This window comes from Callorhinus ursinus, unplaced genomic scaffold (assembly GCF_003265705.2).
Source record: "Callorhinus ursinus isolate GAN/ISIS: 27379988/994484 unplaced genomic scaffold, GSC_fseal_2.0 scaffold3, whole genome shotgun sequence".
Classification (NCBI taxonomy): Eukaryota; Metazoa; Chordata; class Mammalia; order Carnivora; family Otariidae; genus Callorhinus; species Callorhinus ursinus.
In genome coordinates this window covers 726389-753404 of record NW_027397065.1, presented here as the reverse complement: position 1 = coordinate 753404, position 27016 = coordinate 726389, and the positions used below count along the sequence as shown (strand labels likewise).

Below are 27016 nucleotides of genomic sequence, written 5' to 3'. Positions count from 1 at the left end.
TTGTGTGTGGTGTAAGGAAATGGTCCAGTTTCATTCTTCTGCATGTGGCTGTCCAATTTTCCCAACACCATTTGTTGAAGAGACTGTCTTTTTTTCCATTGGACATTCTTTCCTGCTTTGTCAAAGATGAGTTGACCATAGAGTTGAGGGTCCATTTCTGGGCTCTGGATTCTGTTCCATTGATCTATGTGTCTTCTTATCAGGGCACTAATCCCATTTATGAAGACTCCACCCTCCTGATGTACTTACCTCTCAAAGGCCCCACCTCTAGATACCATCACACTAGAAGCCAGGTTTCAACACATAAATTTGGGGGGGGGGCACAAACATTCAGTGCATTGCATCTGGCATTCCTAAAGGGGTCTCATTCTCGTGACTCAAGATGGAGGCTGAGAGCCCTCATGTTCTCCTTACAGACTGAGAGCAGGGTAAGTGAACGTAGAAGAGTGTACCCCCTTGTATAAGTCTTCCAACTTCAATCTATATCTCTTTGCCCAAATTTGAGGCAAGTGAACATACCCAGTGTCTAGGGAAATAGGGGAACATTATCTTTTAGCTGGGAAACCATAACATCCAACTAAAAATGTGGCTTCTTTCCACTCTGGTGAGAGACCTTGGAGGCAACTAACAGTCTCTGCTATAATGTTAAAATTCTTTGTGTGTGTGTGTGTTTGGGGGAGGAGAAAGAAACTTCTTAGAGCTCTGTAAATTTGGCTAATCTGCTGTTTTGGCACTTTCATGGTATTTCTCTTGTACATTACTGTGGATAATCAGAAGGGAACTGTTTAAAGACAGGAAGAGATTATGCACTTGACAGTGTTTGGATCTGCAGACCATTCTGCTTTCAAACACATTTAGTTTTGCAGATATTTAGGGAAGCCAATTATGGAAGGCAGACCTTTGCTTAAATATTTTACTTACATTTTATAAATTATATTTTGATATGCCAAGAAAACATTGAAATGGCATAGTAATCTGATTTATCACCATGAACCTATTATAACACATTTTCTATTTAGCTGGCTTTGTAATTGTCAATATTAGTGTAATTTATCCCCTTCAACTGTTTTGGAATAAAAATTATGGTTTCTAATTATAGGGTGGATTAGGTTAAAAGGATTAAACTAATATAGGATGTAGCAATTCTCTGCTCTTTGAAAAGCTAACATCTGGGGGAATTTGGAAGGAGTAAATGTGTTTAGAAATTTCCTATTCTCTTAGAGTCTTATGGTGATAGACCTCTTTCTTTTTATTGATTGGAACTCTGCTTGCTCTGATTTTACCCATCAAACCAACATTCATGGAGTTGAATAATTTTTGACTGGTAGGGTTAGGTTTTTCCCATAGGTATACTTTACATTTTTGATTTGGTAACTTTAGTGTGTTGGTCCATATGGATCTATAGGAACTACACAGGCTTATATTGTGGAGAAACAAGAGTTTATCTTCTTAATGATTATGTGTAGCAGCAGAGTGGTGGGAGTGGTGGTTGTGCTAGCAGTTACCTTAGGTTCAACTTGACAGGTGAACTTCCACTTCTTTGTCCTTTACTTGGTCACAGAGTGGTATTTCCTGGATATATAATTTCTTTGAGGAAGATATTGAATCATATTTTGCTGTATTTTTCTAGATATAGTGGTCTAAGCTTTAAGAGTCACACATCCTAATCTCATCTCTTCTGCCAAATAGTTCAGTTGCTCTGGGCCATATTTTAGTTGAAATAGGATTATATAATCTTGTACTTGGGAACTACTTTAAAGGTCATCTGGTCCAAACTTCTGTTCAGTGAATAAAACCTCATCAGTATCCCCATATTCAACCTGTACTTTCACTGTTTGGACAGTCACATTTCCCAGTCCCAAAATGGTTCTTTCCCAACCTATAACATTTTTGGATAGCGCTAATGGTTACTTGGTGATACAGAGTTACAATTTGCCTTCCTCTCACTTTAACCATTGGTTTTAGCTCCACCTTTTGTGGCCATATGAAATTAGACCAATCCCTCTAATAATTGACACCCTATTAAATATTTAGGCCTTTTCTTTTTGCAGGCTACGCATCCTGACACTTTCAGCCATTGTTCATGAGTTGTCTTTTTTTTTTTTCTTCCTTATCTTTCTAGGAATATTACCTCTCCTTTCTAGTTCTATACTTCATTAACACATTTAAAGATAAAATCAGCTCTTTTGGCAGGGCAGTCAGACATGATATTAATTCATAAACTTACAATCAACTAAAACCTTTTTACATGTGCTGTTATTAAGTTATATTTGTCTATCCTGTACAAGTTTTTTGATTCAGGCATAGGATTTTATATTTATTTTTGTTAAACTAACCTTAATCAGATTTAGTGCGGTGTTTCAGAGTATCTATTCTTTCGGGACATAAATTCAGGAATCTAAATATATTAGTTATCTCCTAAATTTTATTTTCAGATATGCTGATTATGCTGTGATTGCTTATCTAAAATCAAGGAGTTAGTTTGATTTATTTCTATCTGGACTTAAGGAAGTCAGATTTCTTAGCTCACTTTCTTTTCATTGATTTAGGCACCCATGAATGCTAAATGCTTCTTAGTGCAATGGATTAGAAATTGAATATCTGGAGATTAATTTTGTAGAGGTTCATGTTGTGTTTAATCTTGTTTGTTTGTTTTTTCTCCCCTTGGCTGTTTTTCTCTTTTATCTATTGATTATTTTGACTTCTTATGTAGAGATACATTTTAAATATTTATTTTAGATACAAATACAACTGAAGAATCTGACTAAGTTTATCTAAATTTGAAAAATATCGATTCCACTTTCCACTTTCTGATATTTAAAAAAGGAGTGGGTTTTTGCTTATGTTTTGAACATAAAATAAATTTCTGTATTCTCAAGCTTTTCATGGTAACTTAAATTTTAATTAGGAGATGCGATAGGGAATGGCTTCTAGATAAACATTTTTTTCAATTACAGATGTACGTAATAAGGCTCATTTTAATATAAGCTTAAAAATAATTAAAAGAGAACTATGTAAAAAATTCTTAATAAAATAAAATTACTGTAAGTTGCTACTAAATAATAAATTACTTTCATATGTGAAAGCATTTTCTAAGCTATATAACACTATAAATATAAGTTGCTATTATTACTATATTATATTCCATAATACTAGAGTAGAATCTTTCTATTGTGTATTGGTATGTAGAAATCTTTCTCAATAATAGAATATCTTATGAAACCATTTTATTACTTTCAGGTACATAGAGAATTTTACTTTGACCACCAGTGTCGAATATAATATAGATAATTCTTTCATGCTATTACCCTTTTCTTTAAAATCCCCTTTTCTTCCTGCTATCCCATTTCCCTTAATACCTAGATTAAGCGCCATTTCCTCTGTCAGTTGAAGCTCTTTTGTCAAGAGTCTCTTATAATGGCCTCTTCCTATTCTGGTTTCTTGATGTTTTGTTTTCTGGACAGCATCATATGCTACTTTATATTACTGATCTTATTTTTAATTATATGTTTCATCCTATTAACAAGTCTGAAAATTACCTTAGAGCAAAATTTGTATCTCCTAACACCCAGAATAATAGTATGAGCTTACTATCGATGGTGATCAGCGTTTGTTTATTTGTGAAGTTTCTCAGAATGTTTGAAAATAGTTTATGTTTCTAACATTAGATATTTATATTTATTTTTATGTTACTAATTTGTTAAACTCTTTCTTGGTATAAAGATACATTCTCTGACCATTCATCATTAGTGGGTGTTAAATTAATATTTCATTAGTTCTCAGTACTTTACACAAAATAGATGCTTAAGAGTTGCCTAAGAAAGAGGCGAATAAATGGCCTGAAAGACTGAATGCTGTAAATGTCTTAAAGCTTTCAAACTAATGCTAGAAAATAGATTAAGATCTGGAAAAAAAAACCAAATATGTAGTTCTGATTATTTTATATGGAACTTTAAAAAACAAAAGCTCCAAAGAATTAAAAAAAATAATTACCATGTATTTATATGCACTGAAAATCAGAGGGAAAGAATTATCCTTTGTCTTTCCTGAGTTGCAGTTTTCTTTTGAGCACCTGCCCACTTCCTCCTGTAGTATTAAGAGTTCTGGGTCCTTGTGTCTGTAGCTCTAATCTTCTGAAGCATTTCTTTTCTGTTCTGCCTATACCTTAAGGAGTACAGATTAGAGACATTGCTGGAATTTGTCATGAGAAAAACTCTTCCAAAATTCCTCTAGGGAAAATGGAAAATGGATCATAAGCGCTACCCTCGTTTAATGGTTCATATTAATGTGGATGCTTTAAATATGACAATAATGAGGTAGGTCCAACTAAAGACATTACTGAATGCCAAATGTATTATAGGTAGATGATCATAGGGATCTGGCTGGGGTTAAGGAAGTTGGAATAAGGGAAAACATTTTTAAAAAGGTACAAAAAGTAGTAGGGAATGTAGGGGCACCTGGGTGGCTCACTCGGTTAAGTGTCTGCCTTCGGCCTTGGGTCATGATCCCGGAGTCTCAGGACTGAGTCCCACATTGGGCTCCCTGCTCAGTGGGGGGTCTGCTTCTCCCTCTGCCCCTCACCCCACTCGTGCTCTCTGTCAGGTAAATAAATAAAATATTTTTTTAAAAAAGTAGTAGGGAATGTAAAGTGAATGGGAAAAGAAAACAGATGTAAAGCACAATAGATCTAAATGCCAAAATGGCATATGCAAAGATTAGAAAAAAGAATTAATAGGAAGAATTAAGAAAAATAAGAGTGATAAAGCCAGGAAGAAATTCTGAATAAGTTATTTTTGGTGTTTAGTAGCCAGCAGGAAAACATTAGTTGTCTTTTAAATATTTTCTACTCATCTTAATTTCTTTGGATATATAATTTACATTATTTAGAAGGAAGATTTTCTTGGTTATACTACATTGAAATAACATTATTAAACTATTACAGTTCATCTGTACTTGAGGAAAATATTCCATATAGATAATAATTTATAATAAGCTTGGGGAAGGAGCTATGAGCTCATGACAAAGTTTTAAAATAATTTTTTCTTGATTATACGAAATTTGCAAAATACAGAACAGTACAGAGAAGGAAGTAAGAAATTCCATTATCCATCACAATCACCTTAAAAAAATACTTTTTTTAAAAGACCAATTTTAGGTTCACAGCAAAATTGAGTAAAAGTACAAACATTTCTCATATACACCTTGTACCCACTGGCCAAGTCATTTACCAACTTGAATGTTATCTTAATATCTCTGAGTTGATACCCAGTATCACTTTTTTTTTTTGTACTTATCTTTACTTAAAGCTACTTTCTAGCCAAATCAATCTGGCTACACAATAATACTGTTACAAGCTTGGTTTGGGTTGTTAAAATTAGGGTTAAGTCTACTTTTACTCTAAGACTAGTTTATTCTACTTCTGATGTGTGACTCGTGGTTCTCTACTGAATGCTCTTGGTATTCATTGAGGTCTTTCTACTGTGAGTAGTTAGTGGTTTCTCAGCCCTATGTGAGCAATGTTCTTTGTCCAGCCTCATACCTATGCAAAAGGACTCCTATGCAGATTGTTGGAGCTTTTTTCCTGTATAGCTCCCTCCTGTCTGATACTCTGCCCACAAATTCCAGCGGCCTTAATCCCACTCAAATTTGATCATATAAGATACCCAGTTTTCTAGAAAGTTGCTTAAAGAAAGAAGGCAAGTTCAGTCCCACTTACTCCTCTATGGCATAAGTAGAAGTCTGGTGTCTGGTGTTAATTTTGATGTTAAAACATTGAAATAGAGGGGCGCCTGGGTGACTCAGTAGTTGAGCATCTGCCTTCGGCTCAGGTCATGATCCCAGGGTCCTGGGATTGAGCCCCGCATCAGGCTCCCTGCTCCACGGGAAGCCTGCTTCTCCCTCTCCCACTCCCCCTGCTTGTGTTCCCTCTCTCTGTGTGTCTCTATTTGACAGAGAGAGACACAGCGAGAGAGGGAACACAAAGGGGGAGCGGCTTGCAGAGGGAGAAGCAGTCTCCCCGCCGAGCAGGGAGCTTGATGCAGGGCTCGATCCCAGGACCCTGGGATCATGACCTGAGCCAAAGGCAGAGGCTTAACGACTGAGCCACCCTGGCACCCCCCAAAATAAATAAAATCTTAAAAAACAAAAACAACAGAGTATGGGAAAACTTCCAAGTTAGTCAGCAAGGATTAAGAAGGATTAGTGTTCTGGGTGAATGTAAGGAAAATCTGCTCTCTGTAAGGATAACACAGACAGAAAGTAAAGATGTAAACTATGTATATCAAGATTCCATAAGCAAGTGGGAGCCTAGGTATAAAGTATAAAATCTTCCAGCTGGATTGAAATGGAGTAAGTACTATTATCAAGTAGAATCAGTACTGTATTCCCAATGTAAATAGCTTAGATAGAAGATTGGATGGAAAATTTTACTGTGAATTTTCTATCAGTAATTGTGTTTCTACAAACTGTTGATTAATTTTTTATGAATTCTCATTTTTATGTCTTAGCCTTTTTTAGTTCCCCCAAATTGATAGTAGTCATTTTGATTCTCAACTTGCCTGTCTATATAAGGCAAGTGTTTCTGTTTCTAAGTACACCAAATCATTTAATTTCAAATCATATTCCCAAACATTACTTGTCCATCATAAATGACATCAATGAGACATTAGCAGAGTAACATATTTTTTATGCCCAGGTATCCATGTAATTGTTAGATCTTTCATTCCTGTCCCTACCTTAACTGATGCAGTTATCCCTGCCCTAGAACACTTAGTATCTTCAGTATCTGTATATATATCAGGTATCTATTTCTTTAAAACTGATACTGAGAATATAAAAAAATAGACATTTTGGTGTGTTTAAAACAAAAGCTGGGTTTTATTATTGTGTGGTTGCATAGACAGCTTTTGACACTCTAAATCAGTTTTTTGGGTTCACTGTTAATGATGAAGAACTTTAAAAAAACGATGTTGGAAACAGATTTCTAATTTTTTTACCTCCTTAGCACCAGGTTATAAGCTCTGTTGAAACTTTGATCAGGCTGATCTAGTGTCACTGCTAAACCCTTACAGTCTCATGAGTAGCCTCTCAGTAGCTGTCAAATGTTCTCTGCTACTTGTTAGCTAGCTGTGATCCAGCTAACTACTGGCATTTTATCACCTAGGAATCACATTTGGACATTGATATGTGTCATTGGTCAACACTAGAATTATACAGTGGCTCAGGAATAAGAGAGATCTCTTTTCTAGATCTGATGTGACTAGAAAAGACCAGTAGGAGAAATTAATCTGCTTTAAGTTCTCTGTATCTAAGTCTTCTTACTGACATTGGAATTTAAGCACAAAAGATGGGGACTAAATTTTGGATGTAGCATTTTGGATACATAGAGCTCACCAGTGCTAAATGGCAACAGCTAGACCATTCTTTACAAAATACCCCTCTTGTAGCCCTCTATCATCTTTCTGTTGTTTATTCCCTAACCTTGATTTATTTTCTTTTAAAAGGAAGTGGAGAGGAGAGAAGAAAGTCATTGTCTTTTAAGGATTAATTTTATTAAAAATAACAAATAAAACAAAAATCTACTACCCGTGATTAAATAGACTAACCTATTTCTTTAAAACATTTTTTTTTTTAGATAGGGATTGAATCAGTGTGACAGAATTGTTTTGCCAACGTTCATGTTGTCAAACTATAATATTTTATTGAGAGGGTGAATCTTAAGGATACTAAGAGGATGATAATGCTAAAATAGGTATCCAAGGGGGTATCTGACACTTCTCATTTGAATGCCTTGAATGGAAGAAACTAAAGGATTCTATAAGAGCCTTATGCATGGGGTAAGAGATTCATTTATTAAAAAATATGTATTGGAGGGGCGCCTGACAGGCTCAGTTGGTGGAGCATGGGACTCTTGATCTTGGGGTTGTAAGTTCAAGCTCCTGGGAGTGGAGATTACTTAAACATAAAATCTTAAAAAAAAAAAAAAAAAGTATTGGATACTTACCATTTTAGGTGCTGCAAATAGAGATAAAACAAGTAAAGTACATTATAGTAATGTAATTTCAAGACAAATTAGGAATAGCTTTTTTATTATCTAACCCTGTCATCCTTCTTCCTTTGTACATATAGTGAATTAACCAAAAGAATTTCTTCTTTTTTTTCTTTTTTTTTTCAGGGCCTAACCGAAAGAATTTTAAAATTACAAATGGAGATCTATTAATTTGAAAGCTTTATGTTTACTTGAATCTTTTTTTTTCTTTTTCCTTGCTAAATGTAAGAAGATGGCAAAATGCTAATAATTAGTTTTAATCACTGAAGTTGGAATGGATGGATGTTTTCTCATATTAAATGGCAGCTTTCTCTTGCTTTTCATTTTCAACACTACATCTTATTGTAATATTCAAAGGACAGTGTGCAAAAGACAGGTTCTTTAATAGGGAATAGACTTAAGTTTGAAAAGCAGATATAGGACATTATGGTCAGGCTGACAGACATGGTCAGTTATTGGTAGTTGGATTTTTCACTGCATAGACACCTAATAATATTTCTACATAGTTCATAACTCTGTGTCCCGTATAGGAATATTGTGAGGTGTAATAAAATGTTATCCACACATTATAAAAAAAATGGCACACATTATAGTATATATTCCTGGAAAGTTTTATAAATATTAAGTTGTATGTTATTATAACTAGCACATGTAATATAAAAGTAACTTGATAAATCCTGTTCACAAGATAAAAACATCTTTTCTATAGTATAAACAGTCATATCCACTTTAACTGTTCTCTAAATTCAGATTTTAAAAAATTAGACCTTTTCTATTAGCCGACTTTTGTGAAATGATTTTTTTAAATAATGATACATTATACACATATACAAAGATAATTTACATATGTACATATACATATATGTAGAAAGAGTTAGAAATTAGCTCTGAACTATAGAAAGTATTCACCTTTTATTTATGTGTAGCTTGGAAAACTTGTTTGCAAATTAACAATCTTGTTTTAGAAACCTCTTTAATATCTTGCCCATAGTTCCTTTTTTTTCCTACCATTTCCTTTGGAGGAAGAGATTTAATCTCAAATAAGATAGCTAGATTATAGAAAGAATTGAGTGGAGTAAGGTCTTTACCCCTTTCTCAGACTGTAAAGTCCTTCATTTACAAGGATGGTTGAGAATTTGCTATAATTAGACTTTTGAGTGACAGTACCTGTTGTATATGCCTTATTAGTTATATGCTTAGTTGTCCTAGTACTGTTAGTGATAGGCATGTAATAGAGTTTGTTCATGTGAATGGTAAAAATCTGTATCTTTGTTAGATTTTATAATTTTCACAAGTTAATTTGAAGTAATTTTATCTGGTCATGTGGTAATGACATTTTCACAGATTTTAAAGTTCAGTAGTTAAGCAGAGAGGAGTCATTTAAGTGCTTATTGAATAGATTTATAACTAAATTCTGAATTATATTTTCAAACATGAAATTAACTAATGCAAAAATATTTCACTGTAACTCCAGCCAGTTTATTTATTTATTTATTCTTTGATTGTTCTACATAATCTTTGGTTAAAAATTTTTGTGCATTAAGCTTTTCTGGATTTAGGATAATTTCTTTAGACTTCTAGTAATGGAACTATTGGGTCAAAGTGTGTAAACATTTTTTTTCTTTTTACAAATTCTTGATGTATACTTAATGCCAAATTGGTTTTGAAACAGTGATACCAGTTTACTGTCATCAGCAGTAGGAGTATCCATTCCCTCACATATTATGTGTTTAAGTAAGAATTTAAATCCCATTGTTGCTTTAATATATATTTCTTTGATTCACAGTGATGTTTAACATTCTCTAGATTTTAAAATTAGTAGTGATTGGGGTGCCTTGGGTGGCTCAGTCAGTTGAGCATCTGCCTTTGGCTCAGTCATGATCTCGGGGTCCTGGGATTGAGCCCTGAGTCTGCAGCAGGGAGCCTGTGCTTCTTCCTCTCCCTCTGCCCCGCCCCCTGCTGTATGCGCGCGCACGCACTCTCTGTCAAATAAATACATACAATCTTTAAAAAAATTTTAATTAAAAATATCTAAATCCACCCCCTCCAAAAAAACCCTGACCAAAATTAAGTCAAACAACAAACTGGGAAAAAAATGTTTCAGAAAATATTATCAGAGGTTTCATATTTTTATCTAGCCAAATATCTTAGAGTATTGTATGGTATGAGTGGCACAAAGTTTAAAACTTTTGTTGCAGACAAAAGCTACCATTATATGATTGTTAATCAGAGGACAATGCTATAAGGAAAGTTGCCCTCAGGTCTTCTGAAGGAGATGGGGATGTTTGCTTCCAGTCTTAAGTAGGCCCTAAGATTTTAAGGCTTTGTTTGGGTTTTCTTTTCCTGTCTGTCTGTTACCAGCTGGTCTTCATCTGTTACTTCTTCTTATTGTTATTAATGTTTCTACCATTAGCTATAACTCATGTTTCCTTCTACTCTGTTTCTATGGACAGTATGTACACATATACATATGTATATGTATATAAATTCTTACTGCATGATTCTTAATTTTTTTATGTATTTGGATCACATTATTATCCATTAGGTTAAATAGCCACTCTAATTTATCAAAAGTAGTTAAGTTTTTTAAAGATTCTGAAAAGGAAAAAAGAAAATGTTAATTTGAGAGTATACACAGTTTAAATATTTGTATATTCAGTATTTATTTTTTTAAATTTCTGTTCAGTAGAAATTGAATCCAAATAGAATGTTGTCTTATATTTTTGATCTCATGCCACGGGGCAAGGGACCATGCCATGATTTACCTACATGGGTGGATAAGTGTCACTCCCCACTCCCCTGGAATCATCGGTGTTCAAATGGTATCTTTTACTGCAGGGCTTTTTCCCCAGAACCTTCTGGAGATTCTTATTTCTGGTGGCCCTGATGCCTCTACTATGGGGAGCTGATGGGAAATATATAGTACCTGTATCTGAAGCTAGAGCAAATGTTCCTGCTATGGCTGTGGTTCTGAACGGTCTGCCAAGAGCAGGAGGGGGATAGAACGAACTGGCAAATGTGGGAGAGAATGTGAGTCCAGCACATGACTGGTAATATCGGATGTGAGAGAGTTAGTTGAAATTATAACAATCATTGTACTCTAATTCTTTCAACAATATTACAAGAAAAATATTCTTTCCATTTTGCAAATGAGGAAACGACTCAAATTCTGTTTCATTCAAGGTGTGCACAGGTACTATATATAAACAGATGGAGAAGATGAGTTTAACTTTGGATGTGATCAATTTAAAAGAGAATTATCTTGTTAGGAACCTCCAACAGTAATTTAGAGAAGCAGGTTTGGAGCTTGGTAGAGACAATAGGGCCACAGAAATAGGTTTGGAAAATCTGCACTGAGATGGTAGTTAAAATATTGGAGATTTGCTGGTGATGTATTAGGGAGTCATCATGGCAGTAGAGTTAATTGTTCACCCATGCAGTAGTCCCTGCCACTCTTTCTACAGCATAGATCTTGGCTGCCTGGAAGCATTAATCTTGTTCAAGGGACAGAGCTTGGACATAAGAGGTGGCATTATGGATAGGTTTTTTTCAGCCCTGTCCCACGGTATCACCCTGTTGGTAACGATGTGCTGCTACAGCACAGATTCTAAAGGTGGGCGGACAGGCACACCACTTGGAGGATGCTTCAGAATTTTTTGTTATGTCATTTGAAACTCCTTTCCCCCATTGATTCTATGCCCCTTCCAATACATTTTTTATAATCACTGTCTTATACCCATAGAGAAAGAGTAGAGATTGTTGCTTTTAATTCCATTTATAAAGAGATATCCTTTTTGTTACCTGATTAACTGGAGGAAAACATAGTAGAAGTATATTAGCCCCTTTAATATTACAAAGAAGAGATTATGAGGAAGTGATTTGCTTAACTTTAAGGAATGGTGTTCATTGCAAGGTGTTCATGTGTCAACTGACACAGCAACAGTTGTGCTCTGGCCTTGACTGTTCTGGGGTCTGTTCTCTTACCCCCAAGGACCACCATGGTGTCTCTGCTTTACATTCTGCCTCTTGCTTCCTATATTTCCAAGTTTGGTGGAACATCCTATTGTTCACCCTTCGACTTAGGCCTGGGTTCCTTGTCTAGCCTCTAACACTGGTTTGGTGTCAGGCCTAAGATTTGACAAACTGTAAGAAGTTACTTGGGGCCAGGTTTCTTCCCAGGCAGTAGGGGGACACCATCCCTGGCAGGCAAATTTGAGGCTTCACAGTGTCTCCGGGAAAAATTCACAAATAATTCTCTTTTTTGAGGCGAGATTTGCCAACATGGTCAGTGAAATCATGTGACGGGGTTGGGAGTAGTTAGTGGAGGGACAGGTTGTGTGGGATATGTGTGTTGTGGTAAGAATCACCAGTAGGGCTTGTTTGTTTGAAACTATAGGAATATTCCAATTCTCTCATCCGTTATGTACTTTGGGGATGAACCACACTTCCACAGGAGATATTGCTATCGAAAGAAGCATGTCATATCCCTCATGTGTATTAGGGTAGAAAAAGGGTTGAGAAGCATGATCTAAGAAGTGTCATTCAACTTGAAGAGGTTAGGAGATGTTTCTAATAACATACTTTTTATCTATGATTAATTTTAACAGATGTCTGTCTACTCTCTTGTGGTACTTAGTAACCACAGAGTAATTCTCATTTTAAACGTTTGGCAGTTTTGGAATGGGGAAAGAACTAAATGGACAGAGCAATTGAATTTGTACAGGCTTTCTCTTTTCATTACATGCATGATGTTTTTTCATGAAAACGAAGAAAATATTCATTTTTGCAAATGCTATCAATCTTTAACAATCAAAAATTCACTTGGCAAGAGAAATAGTGTAGCTCTACAGAATTGTGGTTATTATTACATTGTTCTGTTTACTGTAAACCTGGCTTAATATTGGTAAATACAGTGTAGCAGAAACTGAACTGTTGTGAGCTATCTGGGCATCAGTCCAAGATATCATTAAAAATACTGCCTCAGACTAATTTGGGTTTATGAATAATATTTTGTTAACAGCTCAACTGAAATTGAGCCACATGGTGTAGCTTAAAATTCTGAATCCACAAGATAATGAGAGTAGTACAAGTGTATAGTGCATACTTAATATTCTGTATTTGAACGATAAATTTATATGTAATTTTGTGTTAACCTTTAAACTATAAGTACCCAAATGCTTAATATGATTTGATGCTTTTAAACTTTACTTAATGCTGTGGTTTGCTGAAAATTTGCATCCTTATAAGCTAATATATTATATTACTGGTTTAACAATCAGACCTAAAGAGTAAGGAGAGGTTGCCTGAACAGATACTAAAATGAGCTTTTAGCACCCATTTTGGCATACAGGTGTGCAAACAGCTGGAGTTTATGTTAATTTCACCAAAAAGATTGAAGGACATATAAAGTTGTTAGAAAGGTCCAATTACTTAATTCATTTATTTTAATAATGAAAGATAATAACTATACTTTAAAATATGTTATGGAGATTATTAATATTGGGTTATAAATTATCAATTATGTTAGGTATAACAAAGGGAATGAGGTTATGATAAGTGACATGACCCAAGGAAAAAATCCCTACTTAGATGTTTCTTTTCAAGAAAAGATACATTTCCCTTTTTTCTTTGTGTGTTATTTAGTTTAAGTTCTTTCTGAACAGACATGTATGAACTCTCATAGAAAAGATATGGGAAGAGTTGATTTTCTGTCACTGTTAGTGTGTAAGATATTTTTGTAATGAAAAGGTATGTGCATTATTTAAAGAATGAATGTTAAGTACACCTCTTCTCAATAAATATTTTATTCATTTTCCAGGTTAGCACTCTACGTATATGAATATCTGCTCCATGTAGGAGCTCAGAAATCGGCCCAAACATTTTTATCAGAGGTATGTTTTATATATTTTCCGTATTTTATTTTGATTTCTTATATAAGTGAATGAAAATATTCTGTAACAATTATTTGAAAAACTATCATTACATATTATATAGTGAATGCTTGGTTATCAATATGCATAATATAGTCTTTGTAGGTTATTTGTAAGCAGTTTTAGTGTCCTATTTTCATGCCGATAACCTTCTACTCAACTTTCTAGCCATTTTTCCCCCTGTAGAAATAGAAACTAATATTAGCCTTGGCAACCATAATCAAGAAGGCAAATTTGCTTAAAAGAAAAAAAAGACAAATGCTACCATATCTCTAGTTTAGCTGTACCTTATTTTGGCATTACTCATAATTTTGTAAAATATAGGTTTTGTTTATTTTTATTTTGTATGGGTAATAGTGGATTGATGACTAAATTTCAGTTAGAAAACATTTTGATGATCTTATTTCAAGTTCTTGTATCTTTTCCTGCTTTTCTCCACATTTTTTAAAGTTTGAATTTAAGCCTTTTTACAGTGGTACTTCCTCTTCTTTTCTTCTTCAATTTATATAATGATGAGGATGAGGAGGATTTTATTGAGTTCTGTTATATGCCAGGCAATAATGTGCCAAGGTACTTTATATTATCTCTAATTCTTACAAGAAATTTGTAAGGCAGATGGTATTATTCCTGTTTTACTGATAAGAACAATAGGGCTCAGAGAATTTATATAACTGGCTCATGGTCATATAGCTTAGTGAGTTATGGAACTGGAATTCAAGCCTGTGTATTCAAAAGCTTCTGGTTTTCTCCCATATCTGTGCTGTCCAGTATGGTAACCACTAGCTTTATATGGCTTTTTCAATGCTTGAAATATGACTAATCCAATTGAAAAGTGCCAAAAATATGAAGTACACACTGATTTTGAAGATTTAGTGTGAACAGAGGAACATAAAATATCAGTCATTTTAAAATTTTGATCACACATTGAAATGATAATATTTTGGATATATTGGGTAAAATAAAATTTATTACTAAAGTTAATTTTACCATTTTTTTTCTTTTCTAATGTGGTTACTAGAAAATTTAAAGCTACATATGCAGCTCTCATTTGTGGGTGGTGTTTATAGTTTTATGAGACAAGTCCTGCTTGAAATAATATCTCCAGTCATCTCACTAGTTTATATCCTATTTGTACAGTTATTTAAAAATAAAAATAATAGAAGAGAAAATACAAAATTATCGCAATTTTAAAATGGAAGCCTATAAGTAGATTTGTGACAGGCCATTGCTGAGTACACCCTAGAGTTCTAAATAATTTCAGTTGGTTAAATTTCAGTACCTTTCTATAATCTTCCTCTCACTAAGTGTCCACAAGAACTGGCTGCTTGTATTCGCCTACATATAGGCTATATATATGTAATATATGTATATTATATATATATAAATAATACCATAGGCTTCTATCCCCTGGGCTTTACTCTGCCTTAAATCCCTACCCACCTGAGTAGTTGGAGTTCGCTTTCTCAGGGCTCCACCTCTCTACGCTGATAGTGCACTCTTACTGAAGACCTTTGCATACTGTGCCAGGAAGCCTGGACTTCATCTTCTTGCAAAAGAGAGCTTTGGATGCTTTTTTTTTTTAAGATTTTATTTATTTATTTGAGAGACGCCGCCTGGATGCTCTTTAAGTAAAAAAGAAACATTGTTGGTTTGTACTCTGGTGTCTGTGTGAATGCCAGTACTGCTTCCCCCTGCCCCCCCCAGCTACAGTTAGTAAAGGAAGGAGAATGTAATCTTTTAGAGCTTTGTACCCTATTTAGCATTGCTTTCTCTCTTACTTTCACTTGGATCATATGGAAAATTTAAGGCTGCTTGTAGAATTACTTCTTAAGTAGTTTAAGAAGTAAAGGACCATCTTATCTAAGTTCTTATGAGTCTATCCCCAGATTTTTTACCTAATTCAGGACAGTTACACAAGGAACTTAAAGAAAAACTAGGAAGACCTGTTTATTTGGATTGGGTATTGTGATAAAAAGGAATTGATTAAAGTGTCACCAGTCACTCAGATGTTCAATGTTCTTACCCTGGTTTAGAGTCAAGTAGAATACTTCTTCCCATTTTGTCATTCTCCCTCAGGATGAATGAGGATATGGATGACTATGATGTTAATGAGCCCTTTTGAATCAGGATTTGCTATGCTGGGCCACCTTTCCTTAGTGTGGGTTTCTTTTATGGGTGAAGTTGTGAAGAGGTCAAATTGGAACTAGAAATCATCCGAAAAAGTAAGATGTATATCTCAGCAACCTAGTCTCTCACTGAGTTTGGCCTTTTTTCTTTTTCTTTTTTTTAAAGTAGGCTCCACTCAGTGTGGAGCCCAACATGGGTCTTAAATTCAGCACCCTGCGGTTAAGACCTGGGCTGAGATCAAGAGTCAGACACTTAACCTACTGAGCCACCCAGACGCCCCATGGGTTTGGCCTTTCTGATAATGCCCTTGACCTGGGCTATCAGCAACTGAACTGCTCTTGATAGATTTTGTTATCAGCCAGAACAGAGCCCAGAACTATTAGCCCAGCTGGTTTTTTTTTTTCTTATTTAAAAGAGATAGCATTGAACTAATGATAGAAATCACATCTCTACACAGGTTATGTTAACTAAAGCTCATTGTTAAATCCATTCATGATAGATTCTAAACCAGTACCTGAATCCCAAATATAGTTTTGACAACTGTAAATTTTCTTACCCCCAAAAGGACAAAATTGAACATTCTTTTTTTTTAATTTAAATTCAGTTAATTAACACATAGTGTATTATTCATTTCAGAGACAGAGCTCAGTGATTCATCAGTCTTACAGAATACCCAGTGCTCATTACATCATGTGCCTCCCGTAATGTCCCCCACCCAGTTACCCCATCCCCCAAAATTGAACATCCTTTAGAAATAGTCTCAACGTAGAACTCTTCTTCAGCTTTCTTTTATTATTTTTATTTATCTATTATTATCTTTCATTATTCAGTATTACAAACAGAATACTCAGAAATCTTTACAATTCTATATCAATTTTTATTACTTTGAATTCATTAGAAACTATCCTTTTTCTGGTTATCTCATTGCATTATGCAAAGATAATTCCAACTCGTTCCTGAAATTTTGCATGGTATCTGTCATACCTCAGAATGAGGCTTGGTGACCTTAACAAATAAGATTAAGAATTAGATTGTTGCAGATAACAGAGATTTTTTTTCCTTTCTAAGGATTTTACGTTGTTTATATTAATAGCCCTTATTTGCCATAAATTAGCCTGTAAGTTAGCCAGAAATAGAAGCTTAAAAACATCTAACAGATTGTTTCTTCAGATTTTATTAGGAATGCTAAATTATTGAGCATCAGAGACTCCAAAATTCTGTTCTGTTTATATTTCATTGAAAAGAGAAAATAACGATTTACTAACCAGTTTCTTAAACTTTAGTTTGGGAGGCAACATAGTATGGTAGGTAAGAGTAATTGCTTTGAGGCCAGACTGCTGGGTTTGAATTATGTTCTATATCTTACTTACTCGGTTTTCTTAATTATAAAAAGAAGATAATTGTAATAATACTTTAAAGTTGTACTGAGATTTAATGAGTTAGTACCTATAAAGTGCTTAGAAGGGCCTAGCATGTAGTACATACTCAAAAGTGTTAATTTTAATTTTTTAATTTTTATTTTTTTAGAAGATTTTATTTATTTGACAGAGAGAGATACAACAAGAGAGGGAACACAAGCAGGGGGAGTGGGAGAGGGAGAAGCAGGCCTCCCGCCGCGCAGGGAGCCCGATGTGGGACCCGATCCCAGGACCCTGGGATCATGACCTGAGCCGAAGGCAGATGCTTAACGACTGAGCCACCCAGGCGCCCCCAAAAGTGTTAATTTTAAACTTCTTGACCAATTCTTTTTTACCTTGTGTAGTTTCTATACTGGAGTACAAATATAAACATATGTCCTATGTGTACATGTATGCTCCAAGTATCTGTCACTTGGATGGCCTGCAATTCTCCTACCTCCAGGGGTTACTTTTCCTATCAAAATAGCTCCAACTCTGATCCCTAATATTACAGGTTCCCACAAGTCCTCTCTAACATCTCTGGGGCTTACTAGGGGGAGAAGGGACTGGAGGTTCTCTTGCTGTAATGTCTTGCTCCCACCAAGTATACAGCCTTCCTTACTGCTTCTCCTTATGTCTGCTTCCTTTTCTTTATCTGAAGTTTCATGTTTCTCTCATAGCCTCCAAGCTCCACTGAGTCATGACTCTTGTGTATAAAAGATTCTTACTGAAGATTAGGGGAAAACTGAACAGCATTCTGCCTTGTACAGTACAGGTAACAACATCAACTTGAATATGAAACACAACCATTAAGTTTTTTGGTCTCCTTTTGGCCATGGGAATTGCTTAGCAACTGTTTACCTGAGGGTTCCCACCTGCCTTCTGTCTTATTGACTCCTCACTACCTCTCCCATTGTCCCCTCTTCTGAATCCTCCTAGACATCTCAGACATCTTCTTCCTGCAAGATTATCAGCAGCCTCCTGAATTCTTGTTATTTTATTATGTGGCATATTAAATATTCATTCTCTACTTTCCAACCATTCCTGGGAGCCTCTACTTTTCTAGCCCAAAAAATAAAAACAAAAATAGGAGGGATCCATCAGGAAGTTTTCTCAATAAAAGACTTCAGCTGCACAAGTAGCATGTGCATCTCTGCAGCCCCGTCTCTCACCTGGATGTAGCCTTTACGAGGTCTTCTACCATCTAGAATAGAGCAGCGCTATTCAGTAAAACTTCCTGTGATTAGGAGATGATTTCTGATCTGTGCTTCTAATAAGTTCTCCACTAGTCTCATGTGACTATTAAGCACTTGAAAAGTGGCTAGAGCAAATAAGGAACGTTCAGTTAACTTAATTTTAAATTTAAAGGACCACATGTGGCTAGGGGATACCATACTGAATAGCACAATTTTGGATTATCTGCTTTAAAGTCTGATCAGATTTTTCTTCCCATTATACATCTATTTTGTTAATTTTTTAAATTAAAATGTAATTGTTCTTCCTTTTTCTTTCTCTTTCTTTCTTTCTTTCTTTTTACATTTAGTTTAGTATATAGATGCATCTCTCCATGGAAGATTTTAGAAAATTAGTGGGAACTGTAGGTTATATCTAAATTAGAAGACTCTGGAATTTTGTCTAGGCACAAATGTATACATAGGTATACAGGTTCTTAACACAGGAACTAGCTTTATCTGTTTATGTTATTAACATTTTTTGAATATTGGTTCTCAAGAAGTATGAGAGGATTTAGGAATACTCTGAAAGGTTCAGAGCCCATGAACTTCAAGCCTACTGCTGTGCTATTGGAGATGCTATGGAAGTGGGTCTGGATCATTCAGACAGGTCCCACATTGACAAGGCTAGAACCTCTGAAAAGAAACTGTTGACATCCAGAATTGTCCCATGCTGTAGCTGGTGTATCTGCTGTAGCTACTGCTGCTACAGCCAGCAGCTATTTCACTTTTGGAGCCATGGGCAGGAAGCTTCACTTCTTCCTCCTGCCATTTGATCTCCAGCTAGCGTCCTTCTGATGGCAGAGCTGAACAGGAAACCAGGCAATATAATTTTTAGAATCCCAGCACTTAGTGTAGAATGGACAAAGAAGGGTGAATGTGGGCTGAGAGAAAATAGGTAAATTTCCAGTATACCTTGCTGGAAGCAAATAATGATGAAAAGTTAAGCAAGTGTGTACATGTATATATATATGTGTGTGTGTGTGTGTATCATTTTTTCTTTATACAAAGAAATTATATATAAATATATATAAATTGTATAAAAATGTAATTATATATAAATTATAATAAATACTAATTTATTACGCACACTATTACATGCTTTAATTTTTGTTTCATTTGTTTGACTTCAGTTGTTTTATACTGGTTCATGAAACTTCCTAATTCTTTTTATGGTGGTGGGGTATTTCATTCTATGAAATGTACCATGATATATTTCACCAGTCCCCTACTTATGGACATTTAGGTTGTTTCCAGTCTTTTGCAATTACACATAATGCTTTACTGAAAATTGTTATATATATATATAATTTTACACACATGACCATATTTATAGGAAAAATTCCTAGAAGAAGAATTGCTATATCAGATAGTATGGGCATTTGTAAATTATAATTATCATTTATAAGCCAAATGGCATGTCTTACCCCTGCCAATATACTTTTTGTTCATTCAATGTTTGGCTCTCCACCTATATAGAAATGCTGAAAATGCCAGGTCATATAGTAGAGACACAGTATAATCACAGACAAGGCCCTCAAATGTAGAAAATGACAGTGGGAATGGGCATTGAGATTTATCTGTAAGTTATAGGAGAATACAGCTTTTAGCTGAGTAAATGATGGAAGGCAGGGAGGTGGATGATTCAACAACTTTAAAAAACCTTAGGATGAAGAATACATATTGGAGCTGGAGTAATGAAAGAAGGAAAAATAGAGTAAAGAGAGAGAGAGAAATTGTTTGCATAGATGTCATTCAAATACCCAAAAAAGCCTGAAGCCTATGAAACTCAATATGACAGAAAATGCCTTTTCATAAATAGCAGTATTGTTTCTAAAATGGCTATTGACATTTAGGGGTATTTTCAGGCCATTCCTCAACCATGTCCCTCATTAATACGTGTCTGCTAAAAAAATTAAACTACATAGATGAATATGATTTTAAAATGAAAGTCTTCCTTTACCCGTTTGGTATGGTATCTTTAATATGTATACACCCAAATGCATACATACATATATAAACAAATTCTTTTAAATAGAGAAGGTTTATGGGGCCTGACTGGGTCAGTTGGTTAAGTGTCCAACTTGATTTATGATCTGAGGGTTGTGAGATTGAGCCCCGCATCACTCTCTGCGCTAGGTATGGAGCCTGCTTAAGATTCCCTCTGCCCCTTCCCCCAGTAAAAAACTCATTTAAAAAAAAAGTTTATACTATACATATTGTTCTCTAATCTTCCAAATCTCCAACTTGAAAAGCCAATATAACCTGGCTCTCTTTCCATGTAGATGTGTTATATTCTTTTTAATGATTGTATATTCTTCTGTAGTATGTATCAAAATTTATTTTACAATTGGTGAGTGTTTTCGGGTTGTTTCTGATTTTCATTATTTCTAACAATGTGGCAATGAATGTACCTTAGTTTTCTATAGACCAGGGTTCTGTTTTCCTTAGCATCATCTCATGCTTCCTATAAACAAGTAATACCTATAGTAGTAATTAGTTTGGAGGCAAAAAATACCATTCACTATGGAAACATCCTTAATGTAGAACCATTTCTTCTTTGAAAATACCTAAAGTGTTAATTGTTGTTTATTCAATAACTATAAAAGGATGGCTTTTGTGTTATTTTCAATATGATGGACCAAAGTTTTAGCTGCTTCTGCCACTTACTTGGGATTTAAAGTGAGAAACGTGAACTTTATGTAGTAAAGACTATTATAAGGATGCAAAATTAAAATTAAAATTTTCCTCGATTACTTTATCTCCTGAAATTGCTGGTGGTTGCTTGTTGAAGTCGTGGAAGTGCAGGAGGGAAACTGCTGAGCACTGGCTATAGCACAGTAGGACTCATGTTAGACTAAGTCTAATCCCTCCTCCAGCACCATCCAGCATTGAGATCTAGTCCTGCCACTTTAACTGTAATGTAAGTCATCGCACATTCTCCTTTTAATTGAGCATAGTGCTTTTGGCTTTATTTCATAGTCATAATCTGTCAAGTTAGGATGAACTGAGATATGTAGTGACACTACTGTGAAAAACTTGCTGTGTATATAATTAGGATGATTCCAGGGATTAGGAATACTTATGTGTCTGGGACATATCTGTAAGATTCATTATTATGCCCTTTCAAGAAGACATCAATTAGTGAACAAATGGTAAGAGAAAAGATTGAGAGAAAGATGAGACACAGGTTTTTGATGAAATTATAAATTTAGCAGGACATCAGAGTTTTGTTTCTCCTCAGACTCATGAAGTACTACCATTCCTTATTTTTTTTGTGAACCAAGAAGATAACAATAATGATTAATGGAAATTCAGATAAAAGGTAGCATAGATATAAAAATTATTTGTGTTACTCTTTTTTTTTAAGATTTTATTTATTTATTTGAGAGAGAGAATGAGATAGAGAGAGAGCATGAGAGGGGGGAGGGTCCGAGGGAGAAGCAGACTCACTGCTTAGCAGGGAGCCCAATGCGGGACTCGATTCCGGGACTCCAGGATCATGACCTGAGCCGAAGGCAGTCGCTTAACCAACTGAGCCACCCAGGCATCCCTTTTGTGTTACTCTTAAGGGAATTCAAATTAGGATCTGGCTTTTTATAACATGTTTTGGTTCATTGTTCATATTTAGTCTTTATGAATTCAAGTTCATTAATCCCTAGGATCTTTCCTTTAGCTCTTTTAAAAAATGGCTATCACATACATAATTTCCTCATTTTTAGAAAATTTCTTTGTTTTTTGAGAGCAAATTACTTCAAAGCTCCCATTGGTCTACATTTTGTGTATTTAAGAACTAAAAAAATGATTTTTAGTGATTTTAATTATGATTTTTCATCTTTACCATAGTCACTTTTTTTTTACAATTTGGGCCACTTTCTGAATTCTTATCTTAAAACTTTTATTTATTTATTTTAATCCTTTTGGGACAAGAATTTCTAAGTTCTTCCATAGTAGGTGATAGAAAGGATTCCTTGATTTTTTTTTCTTTGAAATCTATAATTATGTAGTTGTTTACTTCCTAGTTATGGTAAGGGCCTATGGGCATAGTTTGCTGATTGGGATATTGTTAAATAATTTTTAAGTAATTATTTTTAGAGAGGGAGAGAGTGCACGTGCACATGTGCAGGTGGGGGAGGGGCAGAAGGAGAAGGAGAGGGAGTATCTTAAGCAGGCTCCATGCCCTGTGCAGAGCCCTACGCAGGGCTTGATCTCATGAACCTGAGTTCATGACCTGAGCTGAAATCAGGAGTTGGACATTTAACCAAGTGAGCCACTCAGGCACCCCTAATTACTTAAACTAAAAAACTAAATCATGCTTATACATAAAGATTGTTGTTTTTTCCCCAAGTTCTTATTTATTTATTTATTTATTTAATCTCTATACCCCATGGGGCTCGAACTCAGGACCCTGAGATCAAGAGTGGCATGCTCTTCAGTGAGCGGCATGCTCTTCTAACTGAGCCAGCCAGGTCCCTCTGCATAAAGATTGTTTTTGAGGGCTTTCTGGATCACCTTAGTTAAAATTATAGCTCACTTCTTATTGTTTTCCATTTTCTTTATCCTCTTTCCCTGCTTTGTTTTCCTCCCTATAATTTGTCACCTTCTACTTCTAATATAAATATAGTCTCTCTCTCTCTCTCTCTCTTTTTTTGCTTTTCTTTGTTTATGGTCTGTCTGCTCTACTAAAGTATAATCTTTCTGAATGCAAAGATCTTTATCTTTTGTTTACTGCTATTAGTGCTTAGAAAAGGCACTGTATATATACCTACCCAGTTTTCCAATTTCTGAATTTAATTTGTAAAGAGTATTTAGTCAGAAATTTTAATTTTTCAGAGATACTTATCTTCTTTTAAATTTTTTATAGTGAACTCCAACTCATCTGAAATATAAATATATATAATTATATGAACATATGTGTAAATATATATATAAACATTTAGAAAGTTAATATTTCCATCTTTTTTAAATCTTTAAAAATTTTTTTAAAGATTTATTTATTTATTTTAGAGAGAGAGAGAAAGAGAGAGCATGGGAGGAGGGAGTGGGGAAGGGCAGAGGGAAAGGGAGAGAGAGTCCTAAGCAGACTCTGTGCTGAGCTTGGAGCTCGCTGTAGAGCTCAATCTCATAACCCTGAGATCATGACCTGACCTGAGTAGAAACCAAGAGTCGGACACACAGCTGACTTGTGCCACCCAGGTGTCCCTCTTTTTTTAAACTCTTCTTACTCTTATTCCCTCAAATCAAGAATTTATTCAAAAACTCAATCCTTAAGGCGTAATTTCCGAGTTGCACATATGAAGTCCAGTTGTTTGCAAATTTCTGGGTTGGTAGTGATAATTGATTTTCATAGTGATGTTAATAATGGTGATTTTGATGTGCCTTAAGATCCTGAAATATTAAGTTCCAGAAGTCTCTCCTGAAAATCCTGGCACAGTGGGAAGCAAATTCAGGAAAGTAATGGTGGTATCTTCTCTCATAAACTATCCAGTCAACAAATGACTATGTAAAATGAGTACTTACATTGAATGTAAGTTGAACTTGAATAAAGAATAATATGAAAATGATTAAAATCTTATGTATTACGTTAGTATTTTAAATGGGAAAATATAGTTTTGTAATATGTGTGGAAAAAGGTATTATTAGGAAAGTATTTAATATCTCTTTTATTCATTTTAGATAAGATGGGAAAAAAACATCACATTGGGGGAACCACCAGGATTCTTACATTCTTGGTGGTGGTAAGTATCTTTTATTCCATTTTTATTAGATTGATGATGTATTCCAGTAGGCCTGCACTATACCTGTTTATGTTTTCATGCTTCTTATTTATTTATTTATTTTTGTTTTCTATAATTATTTTATGAAAGGTAGCACTTAAAAAAAATCAAACTCAAAACCAGCTTTAGTGTTCTTTAACTTAAAGATACTACTGGTGAGTCAAGCTAGAATTGGGTTTGGTATATGTAATCTCCTACTGTAAGTATGATTCTGTATTAGTCCGCTTAGGCTGCCATAATAAAGTACCATAGACTACATGGCTTTTAAACAACATAAATTTCTTTTGTCACATTTCCGGAAGCTGGACATCCAAGATCACGCTGCTAGCATGGTTTGTTTCTGGTGAGGTCTTTCTTCCTGGCTTTTAGACCCTCATGATCTCATCTAAACCTGAGGATACTGAAGGTAGAGGCAGTGGTGAATTTTTAGGACAGTGAAGGATAGTTCAGAAGAAAAACTGAAATAGTTCAATATAGATTCAGGGATAGAACCGTGTAGGAACACAAAAAAGACCATCAGACTATATTGAAGACCCAGTTGATAGCAGAGCTTATAAATTTCACTGTAGTACCAATATGTCCAGATCTGTGACTTCTCTGCACCAGCAGTGGCGGTTCAGGTGTCTGCATGGATAAGCTAGGCTGTTTGTTTGTATTTCTTCAGTTTAGAAGCATTTTCTGTTCAGTGCCTTATATATTCATCTCTCAGCATCTTAATTAAAAGAGAAAATCAAAAGCTGTCTTCTTGTGCCATGCGCATGGTTTCCTTGGCACGTTATTTAATGCCATCATCTTTTTAACCTCTCTCCTGAAAACATGCCTTAACCGGAGGTTCTGTGGTGAATGGAACCGCACTTGATCAGTTGTGGTTGTGGGTTTCCCTTGTTTGTCTCACATATGTATGGCAGGAACAGGTGCAGTCCTTTGGCTCAGAGCTGTTCCTGTATTTGGAACAACGGTTTATTGCAGTTAAGCACTAACACTGTGCTGTTTTCCTGGGGTTTAAGACTGAGCTGTTGTAATATATATTATAAAAGTCAATTTTTTATTTTACATAGTATGTATTTATGATATCTAGATCTATATTGTAAAAATTTAGCTGTTTGCTGAATCTAATTGAGTCTCCACACCTGTTAACACCTTATATTTTGTATGTTTCCAGTTACGTCTGCAAAGTAGCCTAAGAAACCATTTTAGGAGTCTGTCCCTATTGGATTAGTGGGCTAACAAAGTGAAAATTTTGAAAATTTCCATTAAAGAATTAATTTTATTTCTTGCACTGATTTCTCTTTTGCTCCATTTTTTATGAATTTAACCTATTTTCATACTGTTGGTAGTTGATAATACCTACTGAATACTTGAGCTTTTTCGGTCTTAACTATCAGAAGATATAGCTCTTAAATCTGCCATTGCTCTTCCTTTTTCTATGGCTCTAAGATCCAGGAGAGCCCTTCCTCTGTGGCTTTGGTATTTTAACTAATTTTAATTTGTGCATAGTTGGAGATATCAAAGAAATGGTAAATAATGGGCACATACGTATTTTATAGTCTTTTCAATTTAAATGTAGCACGTGCAAAATATATGGGTGCAGTATTTTCAGTTTTTTAAATTTTCTCTCCTGAAACTACTAACAAACCCTTTGAGGTGCCTACTTCATCTATGTCAATAAGTAGTTCTTAATGATTTTGAGATTATAGGATCCTCTGAGAACTGATGAAAAGCTATGGATCCACTCCTTCAGAAAACTGCCCAGATCTTAAGCTTTCCTGGTCATTATGAATAGCCAGCCATGACTGTGGGCCTTAAATCCAGCAGATGCTTGACATTTTTTTGTTGTTGTTAACTGTTTCAGAGGTCCCTTTGATTTTCTTTCCCCTTTTTTAATTAGAATATTTTTTTAGAGCAGTTTTTAGTAGATTCACAACACAGTTAAGGGGAAGGTACAGAAATCTACCTTCTGCCCCCAAATAAGCATAACCTCCATATTAACATCCACCATCAGAGTGCTACGTTTGTTATAGTTGATGAACCTGCATTGACACATTCATAATTACCCAAAGTCCATAGTTTACATTACAGTTCATTCTTGGTGTTGTACATTCTGTGGGTTTGAACAAATGTATAATGACATGGTCCATCAATATAGCATCATACAGAGTATTTTCACTGCCCTAAAAATCCTCTGTGCTCTGCCTTTTCATCTACCCCACTCGTATGCTCCACCCTTGGCAACCACTGATCCTTCTACTGTCTCCATAGTTTGCCTTTTCCAGAATCATTTAGGTGGAATCATACGGTATGTAGCCTTTTCATATTGGCTTCTTTCACTTAGCAATATGCATTTAAAGTTTCTCCATGTCTTTTCATGGCTCGACAGCTCATTTCTTTTTAGTGCTGAATTATATTCCATTGTTTGGATGTACCATGGTTTATTTATACATTCACCTCTGAAGGATATTTTGGTTGCTTCCAAGTTTTGGCAGTTATGAAAAAAGCTGTTATGAAT

At 35.0% G+C, this 27016-nt stretch overlaps 1 protein-coding gene across 11 annotated transcripts in view; it reads left to right on the top strand.

The window, feature by feature from the left end:
- SSBP2 (single stranded DNA binding protein 2) overlaps nucleotides 1–27016 on the top strand; it is a 286525-nt gene that overhangs the window by 62733 nt on the left and 196776 nt on the right. For all 11 annotated transcript variants that reach the window (XR_012376689.1, XM_073887546.1, XM_025866724.2 and 8 more), the window contains exons 2-3: nucleotides 13866–13938; nucleotides 24410–24471. Coding sequence is in view for 10 of the 11 variants with exons in the window: in XM_025866724.2 (XP_025722509.1) it covers nucleotides 13866–13938; nucleotides 24410–24471 (135 nt within the window). In the remaining variant the exon portion in view is untranslated. The remainder of the gene's footprint in view (nucleotides 1–13865; nucleotides 13939–24409; nucleotides 24472–27016) is intronic.